General features: G+C 41.4%; 1 protein-coding gene across 14 annotated transcripts in view; it reads left to right on the top strand.

Moving 5' to 3' along the window:
* The window catches only part of BMPR1B (bone morphogenetic protein receptor type 1B), an 825,728-nt gene that overhangs the window by 751,293 nt on the left and 48,526 nt on the right, over positions 1-25,909 (top strand). For all 14 annotated transcript variants that reach the window (XM_029597567.1, XM_029597542.1, XM_029597519.1 and 11 more), the window contains 2 exons: positions 5,527-5,824; positions 17,293-17,468. In XM_029597567.1, the coding sequence (XP_029453427.1) occupies positions 5,527-5,824; positions 17,293-17,468 (474 nt within the window). The remainder of the gene's footprint in view (positions 1-5,526; positions 5,825-17,292; positions 17,469-25,909) is intronic.

Below are 25,909 nucleotides of genomic sequence, written 5' to 3'. Positions count from 1 at the left end.
TGCTTTCTCTATGGTTCAACTCATTGACTGCTGCAGTGTACAATGCGCAACTGTAAACAGGAGGAAGAAAGTAAAAACGTAAAGGATCTATTCACTCAAACAGTTCATTGCACATTTTTCGATGCTACTGTAGAGTTGGCCCTGTTAGATATTTTTCTCGTGCAGCTTTGCTTTATAACTGTATATCCAAACTGCATGTAATTCAACTTTATTATATTTTTGTAAGAGGTGGTTCTCACTGGTAGTAATCTTTGTTTTCTTATACATTTTTTTTTTTTACCTTTAAACGCAGTTTTGCTTCTAGAATGTGTTGCTTTGATAAAATCTTATGAAAATTATAAAGGAAGTGATAATTAAAAAGTAAGTCACCATGGATTAAGCAAATGGAAGTCTTGCCTTTCCAATCTATTAGACTTTTTTGAAGATGTAAAGATAGATAAAGGTGAACTGGTTGATAGTCTGTTTGGATTTTCAGAAGGCATTTATACCATTGTACATCTTGAGTGAAAGTTTACTTTTAAAAAGGTGGCTAATAAATCATCATAATTTAAAAGTAAATTTTACAAAATCCCCAATGAAAAGACTCATTAGGACATTAAAAAGTCATGGGGGCAATGTCCTGTTGTGGAAGTGTAACTGGTTAAAAACCCAGAAACAGAGAGGAGGACTAAATAGTTTTCAAATAAAGACAGGTTGTCAAAGGAGTACCACAAGGATGGGCACTGGGACCCATGCTTTTTAACACATTCATAAATGATCTGGAAAAGGGAATGACAAGTGAGATGATCGCATTTGCAGATGACACAAAATTATGCAAAGTTGTTAAACTTTATGTGAGGACCTGCAGAAGGATCTTGCGAGACCGGAAAACTGGACGACTGGGCACCTGAATGGAAGATGAAATGCTAATGGGGAAAAGTACACAAGGCGTACCAGGAAAAATTATTCCAGCTACAACGGTGACTTCCATGTGGGCAGTACACCGAAATCCTCAGCTCAGTGTGCAGCAATGGGCAAAAAAAAGCAAATAAAATGCTAGGAATGATCTAAAAAAGAACGAAGAATAAAAAATATCATATTGCTTCTGTATCCATCCATGGGGCATCTGCACCTTGAATACTGTGTGCAGTTCTGGTAGCTTCATTTAAAAAAAAAAGATATAGTAGAACTAAAGGTGCAGAGAAGGGCGATTAAAAGTGATAAAGGGGATGGAATAGCTCTACAGTGATGAGATGCTATGCATGTTAGGGCTCTTCAGCTTGGAAAAGAAACGGTTAAGAGGTGACATAGAAGTTTATTCATTTGTGAGTGGGGTGGAACAGGTAAACAGAGAACAGTTCTTTACCCTTTGAAATAATAAAACAGGGGACACTCCATGAAAATAACAACCAGGAAATGTAAAACAATCATAGAGAGTACCACCCAATCAAGCTTAGAAATCTGTTACAGCCATTAATGTGGAGAGAGAGAGAGAGAGAGAGAGAGAGAGAGAGAGAGAGAGAGAGAGAGAGAGAGAGAGAGAGAGAGAGAGCACACCTTGCTATAGTGCCTCTGCCCTAGACAGGTATTTGTATCCCTATGGGAGGCCCACCTAGTAACTCGAGGTGGGGATTAGGTATGAGTGTAGGGGGTTGGGGGCCGCTTTCACATTCAACATGAGACGTACGAACAGAACAGTGGTCTCTTGTGAAGATTTGATGGCCTTCGGAGTGAGGAAACTCACTCCAAGATGAGATTTGTGCAATGTTCTCTCCACCTAGCTTGATGTTGCCCAGGTAGAGTGTCCATCAAGCTAGGTGGAGAGAACATTGTACAAATCTCATCTTGGAGTGAGTTTCCTCACTCCGAAGGCCAGCAAATCTTCAAAAAAGACCACTGTTCTGTTCGTACGTCTCATGTTGAATGTGAAAGTGGCCCCTACCTCCCCTACACTAATACTTAAACCTCACCTCGAGTTACTAGGTGGGCCTCCCATAGGGATACATATACCTGTCTAGGGAGGAGGCACTATAGCAAGTCTCTCTCTCTCTCTCTCTCTCTCTCTCTCTCTCTCTCTCTCTCTCTCTCTCTCTCTCTCTCTCTCTCTCTCTCTCTCTCCTCTCTCTCTCTCTCTCTCTCTCGCACTCTCTCTCTCTCTGAACAGGCCTGTCCAGAAACACCATGATATATACTGGCAATTTTAAAGTGAAGGGAGCAATCATCATTTACAACTAAATTTTGGCCCAGGTCAGAATAAGTTTACATTTTTGGAGTGGAGGGGGGGAGGAAGGATTGGCCATTACTCTACCGCTCTTTTTTGGGGTTGCTTTGCAATGTACAGTAGAGGGTAGGGATGTGCAGACCAAAAGTTTATGTTCATAAGTCCATAAGTCGAAAGGGGGGGTCAATTTCGGTCAATATGGACATATGGAGAATTCCATAAGTTGAGTCTATGTCCATACGTGCAAATAAAAATTTAAACCCCCAAGCTGGCCAAAAGTTCCTTTTGGGTCCAACAAGGGTCCCGGAGCGAACGTGCGGGGAATCACGTGACGCCGCGTCACTCCGACGTGACGCCGACGTCACGTGCTCCTCGCAAAGGAGTTCAGAAATGGCGTCCTGACTCCCCGCTGGACCACCAGGGAGTTTTGGTAAGTCATTGGGGGGGGGGGATTAAGGAGGGTGAGGGGTTTAAATTTTTATTTAGAATCAACAATCGCGATTTCCAACCTTTTCAACATAGCTATGTTGAATAAGTTGGAAATCCGATCGTTTTCGCCTCATCACTTTTTTAAGTTAAAAAAAAAAAAAAGTTGTGTTTTACATTTAAGTTCAAAACGAATGCACACCCCTAGTAGAGGGTGAGCAGCAAAATTAACCAGGTAGCTTTAGCTGAGTATATTCAGACCATGCGGATAAGGGCTTGAATACTGGTGACCTTAGCCAGGCAAATTTAACCCATTAACTGTACCACTCACTGGATTTTTGAATATTGAACAGATAAAGTCCAAGTGAAAAGTCTCCTTCAAATTAAGTTTTAAAAGTTAAAATAAATAAATAAATTCATGCATCAAGATTTAAAAGTATTCTTATGTTTTTAGGAGTCAAGATAATGAAATCTCACCTTTTTTTTTTTTTTTTTTTTGGAAATATATTTTTTTAAGTCATGTACTTTCACACTTTTATGTCTGGAAATGCTATATTTTGAAATAGAGATTAATTGGAGACTTATGTTGAATGAGAAATGCATTTTTTTTCTGAACACAGGGATTGGAGTCTCTGTGTTTATCTTTTTTTCTCAACAATTTTCATAAACTACAACAAACAGTAAGCAAGGTACAAGACAGAGAGAAAAGCTTTAAAAAAAAACAAATAAAAAACCCCTGCTCCTAAGAAAAAAATCAAGATTCCTTCTGGTTAGAATCCAGAGGACAGTATCAGCTTATATTTGTTATAAGGTGTGCTTTGTTCTTATCCAGAATGACTGGCATGCTTCTTTTTTGGAACATTGCTCACTATCCTGGGAGTCATTTTGTAACATCACACATAAATTACCTGACAAATATGAGCATAAGTGACACCAATTTTCAAAGCGGATTTACATGCATAAGTCATCTTTGAAAATTATGTTGGCAAAACTTTGTGATGCACATTTGCAACTGCTGACTTGGTGCGCATTTATTTGCTGAGAGAATTTAGGTATGTAGCTTTAAAATCAAAAAGTATGCATAGAAGTTCCAACCTTGCCCAGACTCCAGCCCCCTCCCCCCCACCCCGGAATGCTCCTCCCCTTATGCATAAAGTGCATGCAGACAGTGTGCATGCACTTTATTGGTTGCAAGGTTTTCCAAAGGGCAATATCTGTGGGTAAACACTACTTTGTGCCGAAGTGTCCCCCCCCCCCCCCCCGGACCTTATTACAACATTTAATCATCTAACAGAGCTATACAGACATTAGTATAATGGCTGGTTAGTGCAGTAGGCCTGACCAGGAGGTATACATTAGTTCTGTCTCTTCAGTCTTGGGAGAGAGCCTTCAAAGTGCTAAGGATGTGCATTTGTTTAAAACAAATGTGCAAAAGACAATGAATAAGGCCAATTTGATCATTTAAGGGTCCCCGAATCAAACAAACCTTATTTTGTTGCAACTGTTTTAAATGAATACATCGGGCATATGCCGAGGCCAGGACCTCACCTAGGGCATAAGCTGAGGCCCAAAGTAGGGGTCACGGTATAGGCACAAGTGTAATGCCCGGGGTTCAGCCTATGTCCAGACTGACACAGGGGCCTCAGCTGAGACCCCCTCGAAACAAAGTTACCTGATCCGTCAGGTATCTGCAGAAGTGGCCAGGCTGAGTCTGTCCAGCTAGGCCAAAGCCCAACACTGCAGTTTGGCCCAGAGACTAGGTCCTGATGTCTGGGCCTAGGTCAGAGCCTGAAGGCTGGGTCCCGATGTCTGGGCCTCTGCCTAGGCCAGAGCACGGAACCAGGCCTGGCACCATGACCTGGACTTGGGGCCGGATCCCAATGCTGGGGCCCTGGCCTGGGCTTAGGCCTGATTCTTGGCCTGGAAACCGGGTCCCGAAATCTGGGCCTTGGCCTAGGGTCAGACCCAGACCTAGAGACCAGGCCTCAAAGCATGTCAGTCGTCACTCCGGCACATTCACCCCAGTGGATGGCATCATTTGAAGAAGAAGAGGATGACAGACGTGGTTTGAGGCCTGGGCTCTGAATCTGGGCTGGACCTTAGGCCGAGGCCTAGTCGTCAAGACCCTGCCTCCAGGCCAAGCCCTGACATTGGTCCTGAGTCTGCTGAGGTCCTGGTGTCTGGACCCGGCCTCTGGCCTGGACCATGGTGTCAGGCCTGGGTCCAGGCTCCGGCCTAGACCTAAGCCCAGGCATCTGCCTTGAGTAGACCAAGGCCAAGGTCACAGCGATGTACCAGAGCCTCGGTATATGCAAGGTCTAGGCTTTGGCCTGGTCCTAGACCTCACCAATGGATCCCCACTGGACTGGGTAAGTGGGGGCTAGAGGGGATCCTGGCTCCAGCATTTTTCTGGGTGGGTAGGAAGCCCTGTTTTTGTGTTTTTGGCCTTTTTTTTTTTGTTTGATTCTTTTTTTTTTCACACAAATGAAACAAACATTCCATGAACTGAAATTCGTGGGGAAAAACCTTCTGAAAACGAACTGAAAAATAAAGTGAAATTTGTTTTCCCTTCACATCCCTACAAAGTGCATGTGATGAACTTTGGAATACTCTGAAACTTTCTTGGAGCATGCTCCACAGAGGTTTCTGATAATAAAACAGACCATAATAAAATAGCCATGAACATGACAGGCATAAAATTTGCAGTGAGAACAAAATCAGTAATGAGGGACTAGATCATTTGGAAGGAGAACCAATGTTTGGAATGCATCTTCATGCAGTGTTAAAATGTTTTTACATTAACAGGCTGCAGTCATGTAAAGAAATACCCTGTGGTATGTAGTCATGTAAGGTCTGCTCACTCTATTTTGTCAACCATTTTTTTTTTTTATTGTTTTCAGGGTTCATTGCTGCTGATATTAAAGGCACGGGATCCTGGACCCAGCTGTACCTCATCACAGATTACCATGAGAATGGCTCGCTGTATGACTATTTGAAATCTACCACCTTGGACACTAAAGCCATGCTGAAACTGGCCTATTCCTCAGTCAGCGGCCTATGTCACCTGCACACGGAGATCTTTGGTACCAAAGGCAAACCAGCCATTGCCCACCGTGACCTGAAAAGTAAAAATATCCTGGTGAAGAAGAACGGAACCTGCTGCATAGCAGACCTAGGCTTGGCAGTGAAATTTATTAGGTCGGTCCAGTTATCTTTTTGTTTTGACACCTGGTTTATCAGCAGAGCCACTACTACACCTAAACACATTTCATTTGGGTACATTGTGGAATTGATAAGGGAATGCCAGCATGGTGTATTGATTGCCCATTGGTTTGATCACCTGTCCACTAATTGCTGTCTGATATTGTGCATCCCATGATAACCATGCGAATGATCTTGTACAATGCTGTGTACATTAATAACACTGAGCAAGTAAGGAATATCACTGCTGCTATTATTCCAGCACCTGGGTTGGGAAGAATGGGGAAACTTGACAGTCTCAAGAACCCTAGTAGAAGGGAGATACTGCTAGCTGCTACCGTCCGCCAGTGGCGAAACTTACTTACTGGGCAAGCATGAAGGGTAGATGCTAGGGTGCAGGGGAGAATATTGGGAGGGTTTTTTTTTTCTTTTAAGCAAGCTTTCATGGAAGTCCATATTCAAAAGCCATTTAGATGGATAATGTAATAGTTATCCATCTAAATGACTTGCCTGGTTATATTCACCCTTTATCCGACTAAATTGTAGTTGGCTAATAAGTTAGGCTAGAATGTAGCCAGATAAGATAGGAGTGGTCCAGGGGCATAACTTGGAGGGGTTGAGTTGGCCAGCTAAGTTAACCAACTAACTCCAATATTCATAGTTATCAGGATGACTTAGCTGGCTAAGTCTGGTCGAGTCAAAGAGATGTCCTAAAGTTAACCGGCTAACTAATTAAGATAGCTGGCTATATTAAATAGTGTGGCTACCTTATTGAATATGCTTCCAAAGTTAGCCGGATAAGATTATCCGGCTAACTTTGCTATCTGGACTGTGTCAGAATATAGACCTCCTGGTCTTTTTTTTCCTTTTTAATGGAAAGCAGTTAGTTACACGTTGAACTTTCATTGCAGAAACATTCCTTGGCATTTTGCTTGCGTACTGAAATAAATCAAATTATGCAGAACCTCCAGAGCAGTAAGAATGTATTCATTTTGAGATGAAAGTGAGATTTCTTTTGTGCCAGAGTGTTGAACTAATGTGAAAAAGCACTTCTCTGTTTTCTCTGCATGAAACCTCCCTGCAGTGTGTATCACACTCTTGGTATGGCACGTGACACTTTATTTTTTTTCCTGTTCTTTTCATGCATTTTGTCTAATGAAGCATTACCTTTAGGTGAGAAAAGGTTAGAAATTAAAGATAATGCACATGGAAACAGTGTTCCTCTTTCAGTCCCAGTTCTTCTGAGCATACAGCCTTTTGCATCATGCATCAGATTTTAAGACCAAAGCATTAGTATAGAATATATTAGAGAGAAAAATGTTTCCACATTAAATGAAGATTTGATGGCATTAGGGTTTAGTCTGATAGTGAATTCTCAGAAATGTTACCAGCAGTCCTGCTGAGCCTTATCCCTGTTGTGGTTCTGCATTTGAATATTTAAATATAGCTTCAGGCAAGTAAGCCTTTTAAGTAGGTTTGTTCCACTCTAAGAAGTTGTTCTTATCCAAAGGATTTTATTAATGCGCACACAAAATTGTTAGTTATGACCCGATCCAATAATTTATTTTGTGTTATTTTCTTAATCATAGAAACATCAGCAGATAAGGGCTGCCTGATCACCTGGTCTAACTGTGCTCGAGCAGGCTTTCTTCAGTCTGAGATCTTCTTTCCTTCCTTCCTTCCTTCTGCCCACCTCTAAGTTTCTTTTTTTGCATCTATCCTTTGGATGCTTGACTTCTGCTACTGTTTTGGGACCTACCACCTCTTCTGGAAATCTATTGCAGGTGTTCACTATCCTTTCAACAACAAAGTACTTTCCAACCTCCCCTTTGAGCTTTCCTTCTACTTCATATGATGATCGCTTGTTCTTGAACTTTTCACTTTATGGAAAGTGCTACCTGTTGATACATTATTGAAGCCTGTCAGATGTTTGAATTTGTATCATATCTCCCCCTTTCATTCTTCCTTCTAGAGAGTACAATTTTATTTCCTTCAGTTTTCCTATGTAAGGCTTATAGTGCAGATTGTGTACCATTTTGGTAGCCTTTCTTTGAATTGACATCACTGTCTTTTTTTTGTTTGTTTTTTAATTTTATTTTTTATAAATACATTTTAGTTACATGAAGAGAGTACCATCATGGATAAGAAGTCCACCACATATGTAACAATTGTCTCAAAAAGAAAATCTAATTTAAAAAATGCAGTTAACATACATGATCCCACAGTCCTCATATGGGAGCCAAGAAATGATTAAAACAAAAAAAAAATAAAAATAAAAAAAATATATATATTATACTAAGCCAGCACAAACCTGAAATAGAGCAGCTTTCTCATATAAGAAGAAGTCAGAATAATTCTTTTAGACTTGTTTTTATGGAATACATTCAGTTGGTCAGGCATAACAAAAATGTATTATCCTGATATAGATTTACAGGGATATTTAAGAAAAATGTAGCTCCCACATTTATTAATGCACAAGAATAGACACAGTGTAAATTCAAAAAAGGCGACAGTTCTAGATTGCCTGTTTGTGCTCCCACATCTAAAACATGTTGATGTAGAACTAAGAAACCTCCTGCATATTCAGCTTATATCCAAAATAAAGTAGTAAAAATGAGAGACTGGAGGGATTACCACAGGGGGAAATTTTAGAACCTCAAGAAAATATTCCTTCAGTTCATATGGAAAAATCAAGTTAAGTACCCCGGTACAGAGTCCTATCAAACTAGGGCGAGAAAAGATTGTAGAAATCTCATCTTTGTGAGACTTTCCTCACTCCAAATGATGTCAAATCTTCACTGAGGAGTACTGTGCTGTTCGTACATCTTTGCATGTAAAACTGGTCCAAAAACCCTAAAACCTCACCTGGAGTTATTAGCTGGCCCGCCAATAGTGATATAAATAGTTGAATACTTTGAAAGCTTCCCCAGAGTCTCTCTCTCTCTCTCCCCCTCTCTCTCTCCCGCCCTCCACTCCTCTCCCCTCTTTCTAAGTCCAGAAATGGCCGAAATGCAATTTGCAATCTTTAACCTGGCTGTTTTGGGCATATCGCTCACCTTAATGCCAGGAAAAAAGGCATAGTTATTTCCAGCGTTAAAAACGTGCGATAGCATGCGTTATGCTATCACACAGTGCTATAATGCCCCTCATTTTCATTAATCCTCTCCCCAATCCCGCTGCTTTGAAAACTTTACTTCCGTGCCGCGCGCTACCGCAACTCTCACTTGCGTTATGGCGTTAATGCCATAATGCATTTTGATGAATGAGCCTGCTAGTTTGGAGGTATATATTCAGTAATGTAGCCACATTATTGAATACAGATGGCTATCTTAAAGATAGCTGGATTACTTTATCCTGCTCATTTTAGAACAGCTGTTTGGCACGATTAGAGATAGCTAGATAAATTATCCAGCTAATTCTTAATATTAGAGTTAGCCAGATAACTTAGCTGGCTAACTGAACTCCTCCCAGAAAATCTGTAAATTATCTGGATTAATTTTAGCAGGATGATGAGATATCTGGCTAAAGTTTAGGCAGATAAGTATTCATAATATTCAAGACTCTGCCTTTAGCCGAATAACTTGTTGTCCGGCTAAATGAATATGGACTTCATGCTGTTCAGGAAAAGTGGGAAAACCCGCGGCTGGCTCCCGCCACAGAAAACTTTTGCTGGAAATTGAACACCTGGGTCTGAAGTGGAGTAAAATCACATTTCTGTTGGGCAATGTCATCTGTTGCTATGCCCAGTATGGTGCTCCACCTCAGACCCAGGAAGAAGAAATATTTCCAGTGGAAGCTCTCTTGACAGTACACTGAACTGTATGCCAAAGTGCATACTGTTCAGCCGGAAATGCCTGCCCCAGAGTGCTCATGCTGGAAATTTAAGTCCTTCCTTGGACTGAGGTGTGGAGTATGTGTTTCTATTCCTGTGTCCAGTTGTGGTAGAAGCAGCTAGACATTACCACAGTGTTTCCTAATGTTCTCCTGGAAGCACACCTAACCAGTCTGGTTTTCAGGATATCTGTAATGAATATGCATTAAATAGATGTGCATACACTGGAGACACCCAATGTTTGCAGATCTATCTCATGCGTATTTATTATGGCAATCTGAAAAACCCGATTGGATAGGTGTGCCTCCGGGAGAAGGTTGGGAAACACCGCACTAGTACCTGGGCACAGCAATAGAATAACATTGGCCAACAGAAATTTTACTCCACCTCAGAGGCAGAAGATAAGTTTCCAGCATTGTGTCAGAGGAAACAATTTGAATTGTCTCCAGCCATACATACACACACCCTGTCACTCATATCACCCCCATATAGTCTTGCTCCATTTATACTTGCCTCTCTTTTCCCTACCCTTCTCCCTTTTCCCCACTTCCCTTCCCTTCCCTCCCCTCTCATTCACACTCCCTCTTCCCATCCCAACCCTCACCAGAGTAGCCTTGCATGTGAGATTGTACCCAAGTTGGGATGCACAGTGGCAATCTCACATGCAAGGCCACTGTACCACAGTGCCTGCCTCATTGTGGCAAGGCATGGTGTGTAAAATCTAAGCATAAACTCTCTGGGGCGAGACTGCAGCTGAGGATTGCACACTGGCACTGTGGCACAATGGCCTTGCATGCAAGATTGGTGCTGTGTATCCTGACTTGGGCACAGTCTTGGCATGCAAGACCCTTTTGGCAAGTCATGCCAAGTGAAATGAAAGAGTAAGCCTGCTGAGGAGGGCACATACAGCCAAACACTCTTTTGTACCAAGTTGGAATGCACAGCACCAAAGTGTGTACTGTTCAGCTGTAGGTATCCAAACCCTTTCATTTAATTAGGCAAGCTTGGCCCAGATGGACATGCATGTGAGATTGTGTGTCCAAGTCGGGATGCACAACACAATCTTGCATGCAAGGCCATTTTGACCACAATGTACTTTACTCCAGTTTTCAAGCACTTTTCTGCATTCATGCAAATTTTCCAGTTACATCATATTTTAGCACATTTTTTTCATGTAGGTGCTTTTATTTTATTTTTTTGTACTCCTGCTCCAATGGTTTACTATATACTGCCAGAGCCATATGTTTTTACCATGCGTGTTACATTTTAGAATGGATTGTATTTAACTCCTCTTTCAGCACTGATTTTATGACATCAGCAACCAAATTTAAAATAGCAACATGGAAAATGATAGTTCCATAGCATCTCCACACTGCTGCTGGCAAAGACACTGTCTTGCACCCCTCTATCAATGTCCTTTTCTAGATGGGATCCCCAAAATTGCACACAGTACTCAAGATGTAAGCGACCTGTACAGAAGTAATATTGGTACTAGTATTAGTGGGGATACTACTTTAAGCATCCAGGTATACTCCTACAGGTGAATTTTAAAATGCCGGCATGCGCCAGAACCGGGAGATACGCACACAAGTCAAGTCAGGCCAGTGAGTGCCGTGCAGGAGTACATGCATATATACTACCTCGCATACAAATGAAAAGTTCCAAAAAAAGTGGCGGGGCAGGGGCGTTTCTGGATTTCACATTGAAAAGAACAACAGAAATACTTCTCTGCACAGGCACGCACTGGGGATCCCCTGCTGCGTAACTTTACTTCTGCAATGGATGACGTGCAACTTATAAAATAAAGACAAATAGATCGGTGGGGTTTTAAGGGTCGGAACTAACAGGGGAGAAGGGAGGCTATTAAACTAGGGGGATTTGGAAGTCCTATCCCTTACCTGGATGAACCGGTAAAACTGGTAATGGCATCAGTGCGCGGGTCTTTTAATAACCCCCCACTTATGCGGCAGAAGCAGCATTTGCGCGCATAGGCACGCATCCACTTAAAATTGCGTGCACATGTGTGTGCAATCAGGCTGTTTTATAACCTGCGTGCGTATGTTACAAACTGGCCACGGGCCACAAACGCGCGCACCTGCATCCGTGCACCTGTTTAAAAGTTACTGTCTTAGTCTTTCCAACCACTTGTGTCACACTGACTGTCTACTTTTGTGTTCATTGAAGATAACCCCACTCCCCCCAGGTCTCTTTCCTCTTTGGTGACCTCAAGATCTTCCCCTTCAAAGTAGTATTTGACCTTTGGACTTTAGTACAAATGCATGATTTGCAGTTTTTGGGGTTTTTTTTAAATAGTAAAGCAACATTGGCAAACCCTTGACCATTCTTCCAATTTCTTGGAGATAATCTTCCATCTTATCTATCCCCTCCTAACATGTCTACTCTGTTACAGATTTTCAGATTATCTGCAAAACAGGCACATTTCCCCTTCTAGACCTTCCCCAATGTCCCTTATAAAGGCATAGAAGCAGGCAGAGTCTAGCACTGATCTCTGTGGCACCAGTTTTGAGGTTCATTTTTCAGAACTTCTCTTTAATGTGGATAGATGAACTAGTTGGGTAGAAATACAAGGAGGCTATCGTTCAAACAGCTCGCTAGGGCCCCATATAGGCAAACACATGGTTGCTTGTTGATCTACTACAGCATTTTATAACCTGCGCGTATCGGATATCTCCACCCCCCATCATAGGCATGTAGGTATGGGTTACGTGTGACTACCTGCAATGAATTAAAAGCTTGTTCTTTTCCTACATATTTTATAAACCTACACACACATATTTTACTACAAAAAAAAATATAACTTGCTCGCATAAAGCCCTGATTTATATGCGGAAGTCAGCGTATTTCAAAACATGCACATGTACTTGAAATCAGTTTGCAATACCACCACCAGTTCACCCAGTCTGTCTCCAGTTTGAGAGCCTCCTAATATTTCACCTTGAGCTGCCCCCCAGTTCAACCAGACCTCCCACCCAACAATAGTTGACAACAGACGAGTCTGCTATCATTTGCTTTGGATAATTAGCAAATGCAAAATGCAAAAATAATTTACCTAATGTATTCACACAAATCTCTTACAAAATAGCAACTTATGTGTGTACCTCTTGGCACCACCCTAGAACACCCTTAGACCGCATATTTTTTCGCAGGTAAATATGCACATGCAACTGAAAATACACGTATATTTTCAGTCTTTCTAAAATAGCATGTATGTGAGTACAAGCTACTGACATGCATATACTGTATGCTAATTTTACATAAGTAACTCTTTTTTGAAAATTCACCCCATAGGTTCTGAGTCTTGTTAGAAAAACATTGCACCCAAGGAAAAATCTGAATGAATCAGTGTTTTTCTGCTTTATAAAATTGACTGTAATTGCTGTATGATTCTAATCAGAGGTAGATATTGAAATATATCTGATTAAGTAAGTTAGCCAATAATAATTAACTAGCTAACTTTCAAAGGATATTCAGCAGCACTGCTATGCTAATGAGTATCCCATAAAAATAGTTGGTTAGCCGGATAAGTCTTACTCAGCTACCTTCAAACCTTATTTGCTTAACTTCGCTAGGTAAGTTTAAATATCGGTCCTTATCCGGCTAAGTTAACTGATAAGTAGTTTGTCCCTGAAATGCCCATTCCCCACCACCACTTGGCCAGATAAGTACATATCTGGTTAAGTACCTATTCGGTTAAGTGGCAGCCACTGAATGCAGCCAGATAAGCAGCTGAGGCCACTTGGCTGGATAAATCGCCACTCTGCCAGCTACATGGCGCTGAATATCAGCCTTCTAATTGTTACTAGCTAATCGTTCAGTCAGGTTGGTCCAGTTGGCAGAAACTTGTAGTGCTACCTTTAGCCTCTTTGCACCTTGCATCTGGAATCGTGTTCCCTGGGAAATTTGTAATGAAACCAATAATTTATTCTATAGGAAGTTGATAAAGGCCTGCTTATTTACCTTGGCCTTTGGACCAATTGTTTAGTATGCTGGTTGTTAAATAATTGGTTGTGAGTGATGGGATTGTATTGCTGGGCAGGTTTGGTTAATGTGGTGATTTATTCATTTTTATTGTATTATGTTTATATTATGACTTTTATTGTAATCAGCTTTTATGCTTTGGGGAATGGTAGTTAAATTTGGAATAAATAAAATACTAGACACCTGCAAGCATGCTGAGGCTGAAAAGAATTGTTCAGCTTTTCCCATTATTTTTACAGCATCAGTGTTGAAAAAAAACCTAAGGGGTAGATTTTAAAAGATTGCGCACGTGCGTCCGTGTGCGCGCACCACCCGGCGTACACACATGGATGGGTGATTTTCTAACATGCGTGCACAACGGGGGAGGATTTTCGCTGTTACGCGTGGCGCTGCATCGGGGCCTTCCTCAGTTCCCTGCCAGTCCGTTCCAATTAAGGAGCGGACTGGGAAGGAACTTCCCAACCCCCTAATCTGACCTCCCTTCCCCCTCCCCTTATCTCTATCCTAAACCCTCCCAAATGTGTTGTCTTACGTTTTGCGCCTGCCTCAGGCAGGCACAAGTTGCGCACGCCAGCACAGTGGCAAATGGCCACTGTGCCGGATGCTTCTAGCCCCGCCCCGTACCGGCCCTTTCCCCAACCCTGGGACTTAAACGGGTCCTGGGGGGTTACGTGCGTGGCCGGGCCTTTGAAAATTGGCCCAGTACGCGTAAGGCCCGGCCACGCGCGTAAACCTTTTAAAATCTACCCCTAAATATTTATGAATATGAGATTTCTGCCTTAATCATATTGCTAGAATTTCCAGTTATCATTGATTTAGGTTCTCTAATGCAGAAAGTCAGTAATATTTGTCCTGTACATTTGCACACAAACACAGCCTGTTACAGCTTCAGACCCCCATGCACTCACATATGGTCTTTGTCTTTGGGCACTCAGATAAACGTTCACCCGTGTCTTTTCTCCTCATATTTTTTATATTTCCAGCATTCTGACCTTGTCTTTCCTCTCTTATGTGTTTGTTGGCAGTTATCCTTTTCTTCTGCTTCCATCCTTATGTCTTTCTCTCCGTTTAATTCTCAATCCCTCCCTTGATATATCAGAGTCCCATACAGACAGATGACGTGACAGTAATACACTGTCCTATTACATAGGATAGAAATAGTTAAAAATAGACAGAATATAGCCATAACTAGCCAAGAAAAATGGAGTCCTAATTAAGCAGGATACAGAAAAATGTCCCTAAAGCATGAAATGGGATATGTCAACACACATATCTAATCTGCCCATTTATCTATCTTCTTGCATTGTCATAGAACCTTCTTGATCTGTGGCTTTCTTTACTTCCTACTTAAAAAGAGTCTTCTAAACTGAGAGAGCTATTTAGAAATTAAAAGGTACAGCCAGAATTGTTAAATTTTTGTGGGCAGCAAGGAATCTGTTTAAAAACCCTAGATTGTAGACTTGAGTAAACATGTCCTTGAAATAAAAAAAAACCTATCTAATATGGTTTACTATCAGAGAAAAGGAGGCTACTGAAAAGTGGAAATCATAGTGAAGGAGACAACTAGAAAGGTACCTAGACTTAGCAAAACTAAATTTAGAACAAAGGGACGGTAACTTTCAAACCGGTGTGCAGGCTCACTATGGTACGCGCCCAGATACATGGCCATTTTATAACTTGTGCGCACATTATGAAATAGCCTGGCCACTTGTCCATGCATGCGCAATTTGAAGTGGGCATGCGCTTAGGCACGCAAATCCCATTTCTACCGCGTAAGTCAGGGTATTTTATAATGGGCGTGTGTCTGTGCAATTGCCGACTTCACTAGTTCGTCCACGAGTTTGCCCATTTAAGAGCTAAGTCCTCCAGTCCCCCTGGTTTGATAGCTTGCACTCCCCTCAGTTACCCCAGACCCTTTAAACTCAGCAGAAATGGCTAGTATCTTTTATTTTTTAAGTTACATCTCCTCCATTGTGGCAGTGGGCCTAGGCACTCACATCTCTTAACCACGCCCTGAAATGTCCATGCCCCGCCTGCTCCAAGCCCCTTTTTAAAATCAAGTGAGATGTGCATGCTGCAGGGGCTCTGCACACATCTAAGCGTCTTTTAAAATTTGGTGGGCGCATGAGCCTGACTTGTTCGCCTATCTCCCAATTTTTTTCATCCCCCGGGCTTTTAAAATTCACCTCCAAGGCAAGCCAAACAAAAGAATTTGAGGAACATTTTGCTAAAGAAATTGAAAGTGTGAATGCATTGTTATAAAAAATACATTTGAAGCAGAGAGTCAGTGAATAATCAGAGTGCAATACTGCACTTTGAAGGTAAGGACATAAGATAACATGACAAATGCCATACTGTGTCAGAACAAATGTGCATCAAGCCCAGCATCCTGTCTCTGACAGTGGCCAATCCTCCTTACCCATAACTAAGAATAAGCAGTGGCTTTTCCCAAGTCTACAGAGCTAATAGTGGTTTATGGACTTTTCCTTTAGGAATTTCTCTAGACCCATTTTAAACCCAGCTACACTAATTGCCTTCACCACATCCTCTGGCAATAAATTCCACATTTTGTGTACTGGGTGAAAAAATTTTTTCTCTGATTTCTTTTAAATTGCTACCTATTAGCTTCATGGAGTGTCCCCTAGTCTGAGTGCTAGTGGAAAGAGTAAATAACCATTCCCTAGTTACCCACTGTACCCCACTCATGATTTTATAGACCTCTATCATGTATTCTCTCAGCCGTCTCTTTTCTAGGCTAAAGAACTTTAATAATCTATTTCATTTTTCCTCCTAAGGGGAGTCGTTCCATCTCCTTTATCATTTTAGTTGCCTTCTCTGTATCTTTTTTGTTCCACTATATCTTTTTTGAGATGGGGTGACTAGAAGAGCATACTACTCAAGGAGCGGGAGCACCATGGATAGATATAAAAGCTGTTTTATTTTCCACTCCTTTCCTAATAATACCTAACATTCTGTTTGCTTTTTTGACCACCTCTACACACTTTGCTGAGTATTTCAAAATATTCTCCCTATTAACTCCAAAATCCTTTTAAACAATTCTAACACCTAGCATCGTATATCTATAGTTTAGATTATTTTTCCCTGTGTGCACCACTTTATACTTGTCCACATTAAATTTAATCTTCCATTTAGGCGCCCAGTCCCCCCAGTCTCTTACAAGGTCCTGAGCCCAGCCAGGATATCCCTGGGACTCTCCGACCCATCTCTCCTGCCACCAGGAAATGTGTAATTTTTTTCCTAATAATTGCTAATAGTCTTAATTATAATGAGCGCTACTCTGCACTGGAGGGTGTAAGGGGAATTGTAGGGCTGAAGGAGATCCCCAGTCAGGCTTGGCTCAGCCCAACTGGTTAGGCCAGGGATATACAGTTTCTTGGGGGGGGGGGGGAGCTGAAGGGAGGGTTGGGGAGGCCTCGTTTCTGTTTGTTTTATTTTGTATTTTTAATGCTTATTTCAGTTAGGAAAATAAACAAAAATATTAAATTAATCAAAAAACAGACCCCCCCCCCCCAAAACAAACCAGAAACGAACTGAAATGAATTTCTTCAGCTTGTATTTCCTTAATATTTAGGCCCGTCTGTTTATGTACTTGATTTCTTTTTTCCCTTTACAGTGATACAAATGAAGTGGATATACCACCAAATACCAGAGTAGGTACAAAACGCTATATGCCCCCAGAGGTGCTTGACGAGAGCCTGAACAGGAATCATTTCCAGTCGTACATCATGGCAGACATGTACAGCTTCGGACTCATCCTGTGGGAGGTGGCAAGGAGATGCGTGTCAGGAGGTAAAATGAGAGCGTTTCCCTGGAAAATTAGCTTTATAGCATTTGCAAAAAGTCCATTTCAAATCACAGCAAATATGCCTGCTCCAGAACCTCCCTCCTGGTAATTGTTTCTAGATAAATAAGCTGACAAGGTCAGTGCTTAGGTGGTCTTAAAACAAACTCATTTCTTTGCTTCATTGACTGAGACGTTTTTTCAGATGTATGCAGTTTCGAGGAGACTTGGTATTTCAGCACAAGATTTACATTGCTCTTTAATGGAATATTAAAAGGCACAATATTTCATAATTGAGGCAGGAAATGGAGCTCTTTATGCTTTTTTTTTTTTTCCTAAGTGGCTAAGATCTCTGCTGGATGAGAGTACTCTGGTGCATGAACATAAAAGAGCGCCAGGGATTGTGCCTATGTATGCAGCTCAATATAGTTTTTGACAAATGAATCTGAGAAAAGAAAAATTGTTGAAAATGTCAGTGCTGCTTCCACTATTTCTTCTGTAAATATTGAAAGTCTAGTGGAGATTGTAATATGGTATTGGTAAGTACCCTAACATGTTGGTATTTATACACTAAATTTAAGGGAATGACAAACTACCATGTTTTGTTTAAAATTGAGAAGTGTGGTTCCACTCTCCAGATGAACATTTTTCTATGTATTTAATACTTGGGATCCACTCTAGATAAATTCTTTTACTCCTGCTTTAGACAGTCCCAAGCTCCAAATTAACCAACTTGATTGGCCAGCTTAAGGATTTTGGACATATTGTGATGGACCTTGGTATTCATATAACATAATTTGCTCATGAGTAAAGGACGTGGTCATCACTCACAGGGCATGGAACAAGATATTTATGCTGTAGTCTACAATTACATACTAAGAGGTCTTTATTCAATATTTTGGCATGTGGACACATTATCCAGCTGGAGCTAGCCAAATAACTTGTTCCAGATATTCAGCAGGAAAAATGTCCCACTGAATATACTTGCCTAAAATGACCCATCGGTCTTTAGCTGGAAACTTTAAACCTAACTGGGTATGCTTGAATATCGTAGTTGGATAGATATGAGTACAAATACTCATAGTCGGGGCAATAAAATTCCAGATATGAAGGCCCTTAATGGTGGATGCAGACTAGGATACTGTTACTATTACAGAGACATAATTCAGTGAGCCTCATGAATGGGCACAGCTATACCGGGTTATAATCTGTTCAGGAAGGATAGAGTTGACAGAAAAAGAAGAGAAGTAGCTCTTTATGTCAAAAATAATATCCAAGCAAGAGAAATGTTGAGAGCCTGGGGAAAGGAAGAAATGTTTTGGGTTGTCTTAAAAACAGACAGAAGTACTTCCATTTACACTGGTGCGGTCTACAAACATCTGACTCAGACAGAAAGTGGGCAAAGATCTGGCTGAAAATATCCAAAAAGTGGGAAGAAAGGGAGAGGTGTTTATGGTTGGAGATTTTAAGCTGCCAGATGGGGATTGGACTACCTCTTCGGTAAATCTGTAAGAAGTAGAGAGATTTTGGATGTCCTTCAAGGGTCACTGATCAAGCAAGTGATGATGGAATCCATGAATCCACATGCTGAGGGGTGATCATGGATCTGATACTCACAAATGATGAAAGTATCTCTAATGTCAAGGTAGGCAACCAACTAAGTATCAGTGATCATCAGATGGTATGGTGTGATGCAATGGCCAAGGCAGAGAGAAGTTGCAGAAAGATTAAAGTCCTGGATTTCAGAAATACTGACGTTGGTAAAATGGGAAAGTACCTTGAGGTGGAACTGGGAAGGCTGGGAGCAGATAAGTGAAATGGAACCACAGTGGGCCAAACTAAAAGGAGCTTTATTAATGACACATCTTTATGTAAAAAAAAAAAAAAAAGTAAATAAAAGCAAGAGGAAAAGAAAACCAATGTGACTGTCCAAAGAGGGCTGAAAAATAAAGGCAAAAAATGAATCATTCAAACAGTGCAAAAGATCTCAAAAAGAACATAGTGAAGAAAGTATCTGATAAAAATAGAAGAAAAGGAAAGAAATCAGGATGGCAAAAGCTCAAATGGAAGAAAGGATTGTTAAAGTGGTAAAACAAGGAGACAAAACATTTTTCAGGTATATCAGGAAAAGGAAGAAGGCCAGAGGTGGAACTATAAGACTGAAAAATGGCAAGGAGCAATATGTAGCAAGAGACGAGGAAAAAACAAAAATATTAAACAAATTCTTCAGCTCAGTATTCACTAAAGAAGACTTTGCAGGACAGCCACTGCTGATTAGCAAGAGTACAGATGGGTGTAGTGTTGATACCATCCCATTTATAGAAGAGAGTGTTTGAATGGAACAAGCAAAGCTAAGGGAGTTCAGAGAGGTGCTGGCGGGTTTGCTGAAAGTCCTATTCAATATATCTTTGGAGATAGGAGTGGTACCACAAAATTGGAGAAGGGTGGTTGTGGTCCATCTTCACAAAAGTTGTAAAAGAGTTTGTTGAGAACTGCAGGTCAGTTAGTCTTATTTCAGTGGTGGGAAAATTAATGGAGACATTGTTAGAGGGAAATAATAGTAAACTATCTTCAATCCAGTGTGTTGCAGGACCTGAGGCAACTTGGTTGTAACAGAGGAAGGTCACATCAAATGAATCCGATTGATGTTTTTCTGTAGGTTATTAAGGAATTAAATCAATGTGAAACTTCATGTGGTTTATTTGGATTTCATCTGCCCTGCATAGGAGGTTCATGAAGAAAATGAGCAGCCAGGGTGGGGGAGTCCCAAGATGGTGGAATGGATTTAAAAATTGGTTGACTAACAGATGACAACAGTGGCAAATGGAACTCACTGTGAGGACAGTGGTGTGATTATTGGAGTGCCTCAAGATTTGGTTCTGGGGCCAATTCTGTTAAATATCTTTCGGGCCGATACAGTAAAAGTCGTGGGAGAGCGGGCAAATGCCCCCTCTCCAGGCGTGCGCACAGGCCACACTCCTGTGCGCGCGATTCAGTATTCAAATTAGGGCCGGCGGTAAAAAGAGGTGCTAGGGATACTAGCGCGTCCCTAGCGCCTCTTTTTGGACAGGAGTGGCGGATGTCAGCAGGTTTGACAGCCGACGCTCAATTTTGCCGGCGTCGGTTCTCAAACCCGCTGACAGCCACGGGTTCGGAAACCGGATGCCGACAAAATTGAGGGTCCGATTTTCAAACCGCGGGCCGACTTCAAACTTTTTTTTTAACTTTTTGTAACTTTTGGGACCTCCGACTTAATATCGCCATGATATTAAGTCGGAGGGTGCACAGAAAAGCAGTTTTTACTGCTTTTCTGTGCACTTTTCTGGTGCCCGGAGAAATTATCGCCTACTTTTGGGTAGGCGCTAATTTCTGAAAGTAAAACCATTGAAATTGAAGGTACTGCCCATAAATGATCATCTGCAGCTGCCCACTACATTAAGTGGCTGGCAGTATAGATTCATCTGCTTTTTGTTTTTTTGCTGTCTGTGAGACTGATTGAGTGATGTGGAAATGTGGGCTCTGGCTGTCAGGCTTCCATTTATCTATTAACTGCGTAGATGAACATCAGCAAAAGAGGTTTGGTTTCTGCTGTGTGTGTTGAAAAAAAAAACCTTAGTTGTGAATATTCAGACATAGCTGGCTAACAGCGTCAATCTTTAAAGTGCAATGTGCTATTATCACATGCGATAATGCCCTAACACTCGCGATACTGGCCGCATTGCCATTATCGGGGTAAATCAGGGGAAGGGGAGGAGTGTGGGTGGGGTTATGGCCTGGCGGTGCTGCAGGCGCTAATGTTTTCCACATTGCTGGCAGTACTGCGAGAAATAACACCTTTTCCCGTGGAGCTATGAGGGCAATAGTGTGTGCGGCCCGGCCACAACTGCAGCAGCCAAAAATGCACCGCGCCAGCTGCATATTCCCCACCCCCACCCCCAGCACTTTTTTTCCTGTGGGCCATCATTCCACTCTAGAGCGAAATGATGAATCCCAGGGTAAGAAAGTTAGCTGGATAAAACTTATAACACTTATCCGGCTAACTTAACTGGGATATTCAGTGGTGCGGCCATTTTGCTTAATGTTTAAAGTTAGAGCCAGATAAGTTAACTGGCTGACTTTAGATTTGCTCAGTAGCAGGTCTGACGTTAGCTGGAATCCTTAGCCAGATAAGTTTGAATAACACAACTTAACTGGCTAAAGGCCAGATTCATTGAGGCTTTTCTCCCAATTTGTGTCTATGGGAAAAACTCTTAGGGGCAGATTTTAAAAAAGTACACGCGTGCGTACTTTTGTTCGCACACCCGGCGCAAACAAGAGTACGCCAAATTTTAATAGATACGCGCGTATCTTTTAAAATCCGGGGTCGGTGTGCGCAAGGCTGTGCAAAATCGGCAGCCTGTGTGCGCCGAGCCGCGCAGCCTGCCTCCGTTCCCTCCGAGGCCGCTCCGAAATCGGAGTGGCCTCAGAGGGAACTTTCTTTCCAGTACCCCCCACCTTCCCTTTCCTTCCCCTAACTAACCCGCCCCCCCCCCCGGCCCTAACTAATTCCCCCCCCCCACCTTTATTTCAAAAGTTACACCTAACCTGAACGAGAAAAGCTGGAAAGCTATCACAAATGCTCATAGTTTGGACAATAAAATCCCAGATCTGCAAGCCCTAATGGTGGAGGTGGACTTGGACGTTGTTGCTGTCATGGCTTGGTTCAGGGAATCTCATGATTGGGATATGGCCATACCGGGCTATAACTTGTTAAGGAAGGACAGAGAACATAAAAGGGGGAGGAATGGCTCTTTATGTCAGAAACAATATCCAAGCATCTGAGCTGCAAGGAAAATGGGGCAAAGAAGAAGCATTATGGGCCGACCTAAAAAAAGATGATGGGGCATCCATTTTTATTGGAGTAGTTTACAGGCCTTCAAATCAAATGGAAGAACTTGACAGAGATCTGGTTGAAGACATCAAAATGATGGGAAAGAAGGGAGAAGTGGTGGTTGTTGGATATTTTAATCTGCTGGATGTAGACTGGAGAATCCCTTCTGCAGAATCTAACAGTAGTAGAGACATAGTGGATGCCCTGCAAGGGGCTCTGTTCAAACAAATGGTAATGGAACCTATGAGAGAGGGAGCTATACTCGATTTAGTGCTCACGAATGGAGATAATATCTCTAACGTCCATGTGGGTGCCCACCTCAGCACCAACGATCATCAAACGGTATGGTTTCATATCACAAATAGGAAACGGAGAAGAAGCACGAAGAACCAAGTTTTGCAATTCAAAAACACAGACTTTGATGAAATGGGGAAGTATCTGGAGGAAGAATTAGAAGGCTGGGAGAAGAAGAGAGATGTGGAACAACAGTGGACCAAACTAAAAGGAACAATTACCAAGCCAACTAACCTATATGTTAGAAAAGTAAAGAAAAGCAAGAGAAAAATGAAACCTATCTGGTTCTCAAAGGAGGTGGCTGATAAAATAAAAGCTAAAAGAACAGCGTTTAAGAAATATAAAGGATCCCAAAGGGAGGAGCACAAGGAAGAATATCTGGTGGAAATGAGGGAGACAAAGAAAGTAATCAAGACAGCAAAAAAGAAAGTGGTGAAGACTAAAACTGTGAAGGATTTCAAATGGGCATGGGATAAACACTGTGGATCCATAAAGGCTAGAGCAGGGGTGGGCAATTCCGGTCCTCGAGGGCCACAAACCAGTCTAGTTTTCAGGATATCCCTAATGAATATGCATGAGAGAGATTTGCATGCACTCTGCCTCAGTTGTATGCAAATCTTTGTCATGCATATTCATTAGGATATCCTAAAACCTCAACAGGTTTGTGGCCCTCGAGGACTGGAATTGCCCACCCCTGGGCTAGAGGATGGGAATGAAGAGAAGAGCCAAGGGGGTGGCTTGCTGGAATGGAGGCTATTACCTGGTGATTACTACCCTTACTCAATAAGCCTTCGCACGGTTAATGCAACTCCAACTTTGCTCTCTGTTTCAACAGCAAGGGGAAATGTGGAAAAGAGGATTTACATTCAGACAACAACCAACAAGGACTGAACTACACAGTCTGTGTAAACAAATGAGCATGGGGGTAGCTTGCTTATTACGGCGGTTACTACCCTAAACCAATTAAGCCTGATACATCACTTTGAATGCATATATAGCATTGCTTTCTGCTTCAACGGCAGGAGGAAATGTGGAAAAGAGGATTTGCATTCAGACAACATCCAACAAGACATTGATCTGTGCAGTCTGGGTAAACAAGCATTGGGGTAACTTGCTTAATGCGGCAGTTACTACCCTTAACCATTAAGCCTTATGCTCATCTTTGATGCAACTCCAACATTACTCTCTGCATCAATTGCAGGGGATGACAGGAAATTTGAATCAAACAGTTACCAACAAGGGCCCTGAACTTGATGGTCGGTGAAACAGTTATGTATGGGAAAATAAGTGTGGGAGCTTGCTGGGCAGACTGGATGGGTTGATTGTTCTTTTTCTGCCATCATTTCTATGTTTCTATGTTTTACTTCTAGAAAAAAGGGTAATTATTGAACAGAATAAACATTTCAATAATGTCAATATTTTCAATGAGAATATTTTGCTGCTGATAACACAAAACAATTCTGCATATGTGACACTCTAATTCTTAAATTGTTTTGAATAGAAACTGGTTCCTGTACAAGGATTACTTATAACCTGGTTTAATTCAGTGATTAGCTATCATCTCGTCTGTGTATGCGTTTATACTAGTGCAAGTTACCAAAATTGTATCACAGTTCTTTGGTGCACACTTTTCTTTGATTGATTTCTGAGTAATACATTTTGAGAGCGCTGCTTGTGAATGCTGGGTAGAGAGCCTGGACCCAGGAATGATGTGAAACTTTGGTGGCTTGTGATCAAAGAATAGCTTAAGCTGCTTGATGGCGCAGAATGGACCTAGACTACCATTCTTGATCATAAAGTATCAGGATGCAGTGGTTTACCTACTACGCTATCTCAAACCAAATTAATAATAAAGACTGACTTTCTTACACCACCAGTCTTCTTCAGTCTATTATGTTGCTAGCTTGTATACTAATTGAGACTGGACTTTTTGCTAATAGAAATCAAAAGATAATTATTTCAACCCTGTCTAAAGATGCTGGCTTTGAGAAAACTCACAAAGTAGGAAAATATTTAATCACTCTTTCACATTACACACTTATTTGCCAGTAAAGACAGGACAAGATGTAGGACTTCCGTATTCCAAATTATTTCAATGATTTTTCTTTTTACTAAGGAAACACAGAGATACTTTTATCTACAGGTTCTGTGATCAACATTAACACCTTTATCTACAGGCAGAATGTCTACAATCTGAAGTCTGTGGGACTTTATGAATTTTTTTTTTCTGAGGTGGTATGAATGTCTGTTAAATCTACTTAGAATCAGTCATCCACTTTTCTCACATCCACATATCTATCAAAGCTGGCAAAATACTGTGGACCAACTATAGAAATTTAACCTTAATTTTCACTAATTCTTTACCTCGGAAAGGATTAGAATTATAGTAAATACTGCTGTCACACACAACACTAGTATTTCCTAGGGTGTTTTTCCACTAGTCTAGGCCTTTGTGACAGGAACCTGAAACCTGGTCTTTCCTATTCAGTCTCCAGCACAGTTACTCTCTGCAATTTTTTAACATGCTTTCTGAAACTCCTCAGTATAGATCCTTACTCTGAGGTCTTTTCAGGAAATAGTTCTAATCTAGTTAAAAAAAAACCTTATCTACCAAGGAACCACTTAAAAACTCCTTGATTAAGGAAACCAGATTGCAAAAATAATTTTTAGTATGTTCAAAACATCATTTTAAGATAAATTACTCTAATCTTTCTGTGCTATGCCTGAATTTGGTGGTGTTATGCAGACCTGATCACTCATCTGCTTTGCATAGACACTGAGGTGGTCTGGCATTACTGTGGCATTGTCTATGGGCTGGAACTTGTTTTTGACCAGTTATAACATTGCCCATTAAAATGAATTATTTATTTATATTTTTACCCTCATTTACATGTACATCTCCCCAGGGGGTAATATTCAGTCAGTGACCAGATTGCAAAATTAGCCAGATAAAATTATCCGGCTAACTTTGGAGGGATATTTGGTAGTGCAGCTGCACTATTGAATATAGCTAGCTATCTTTAGGACTGCTCTACAGGCATGACTAGAGTTAGCTGGATAACTTATCTGTGTAAGTTAAATCAGCCCTGAAATGCCCCTGTGTAGTCTAGATAAATTTAGGACAGATGAGTTATCTGGCTAAACTTTAGTTGGATTGATGAGGGAAATTTTGAAAAGTCAACCTTTAACTGGATAGCTCGAAATTAATACATAATGTATATACACAAGTATGGACCGATTCTTTATCCCGCTTGGTAAATAGCATCTCTAATGATATCCACAATA

This window comes from Rhinatrema bivittatum, chromosome 1 (genome assembly GCF_901001135.1).
Source record: "Rhinatrema bivittatum chromosome 1, aRhiBiv1.1, whole genome shotgun sequence".
Classification (NCBI taxonomy): Eukaryota; Metazoa; Chordata; class Amphibia; order Gymnophiona; family Rhinatrematidae; genus Rhinatrema; species Rhinatrema bivittatum.
Note: the sequence above shows the minus strand (reverse complement) of the source record. Positions and strands in the feature narration are given on the sequence as shown.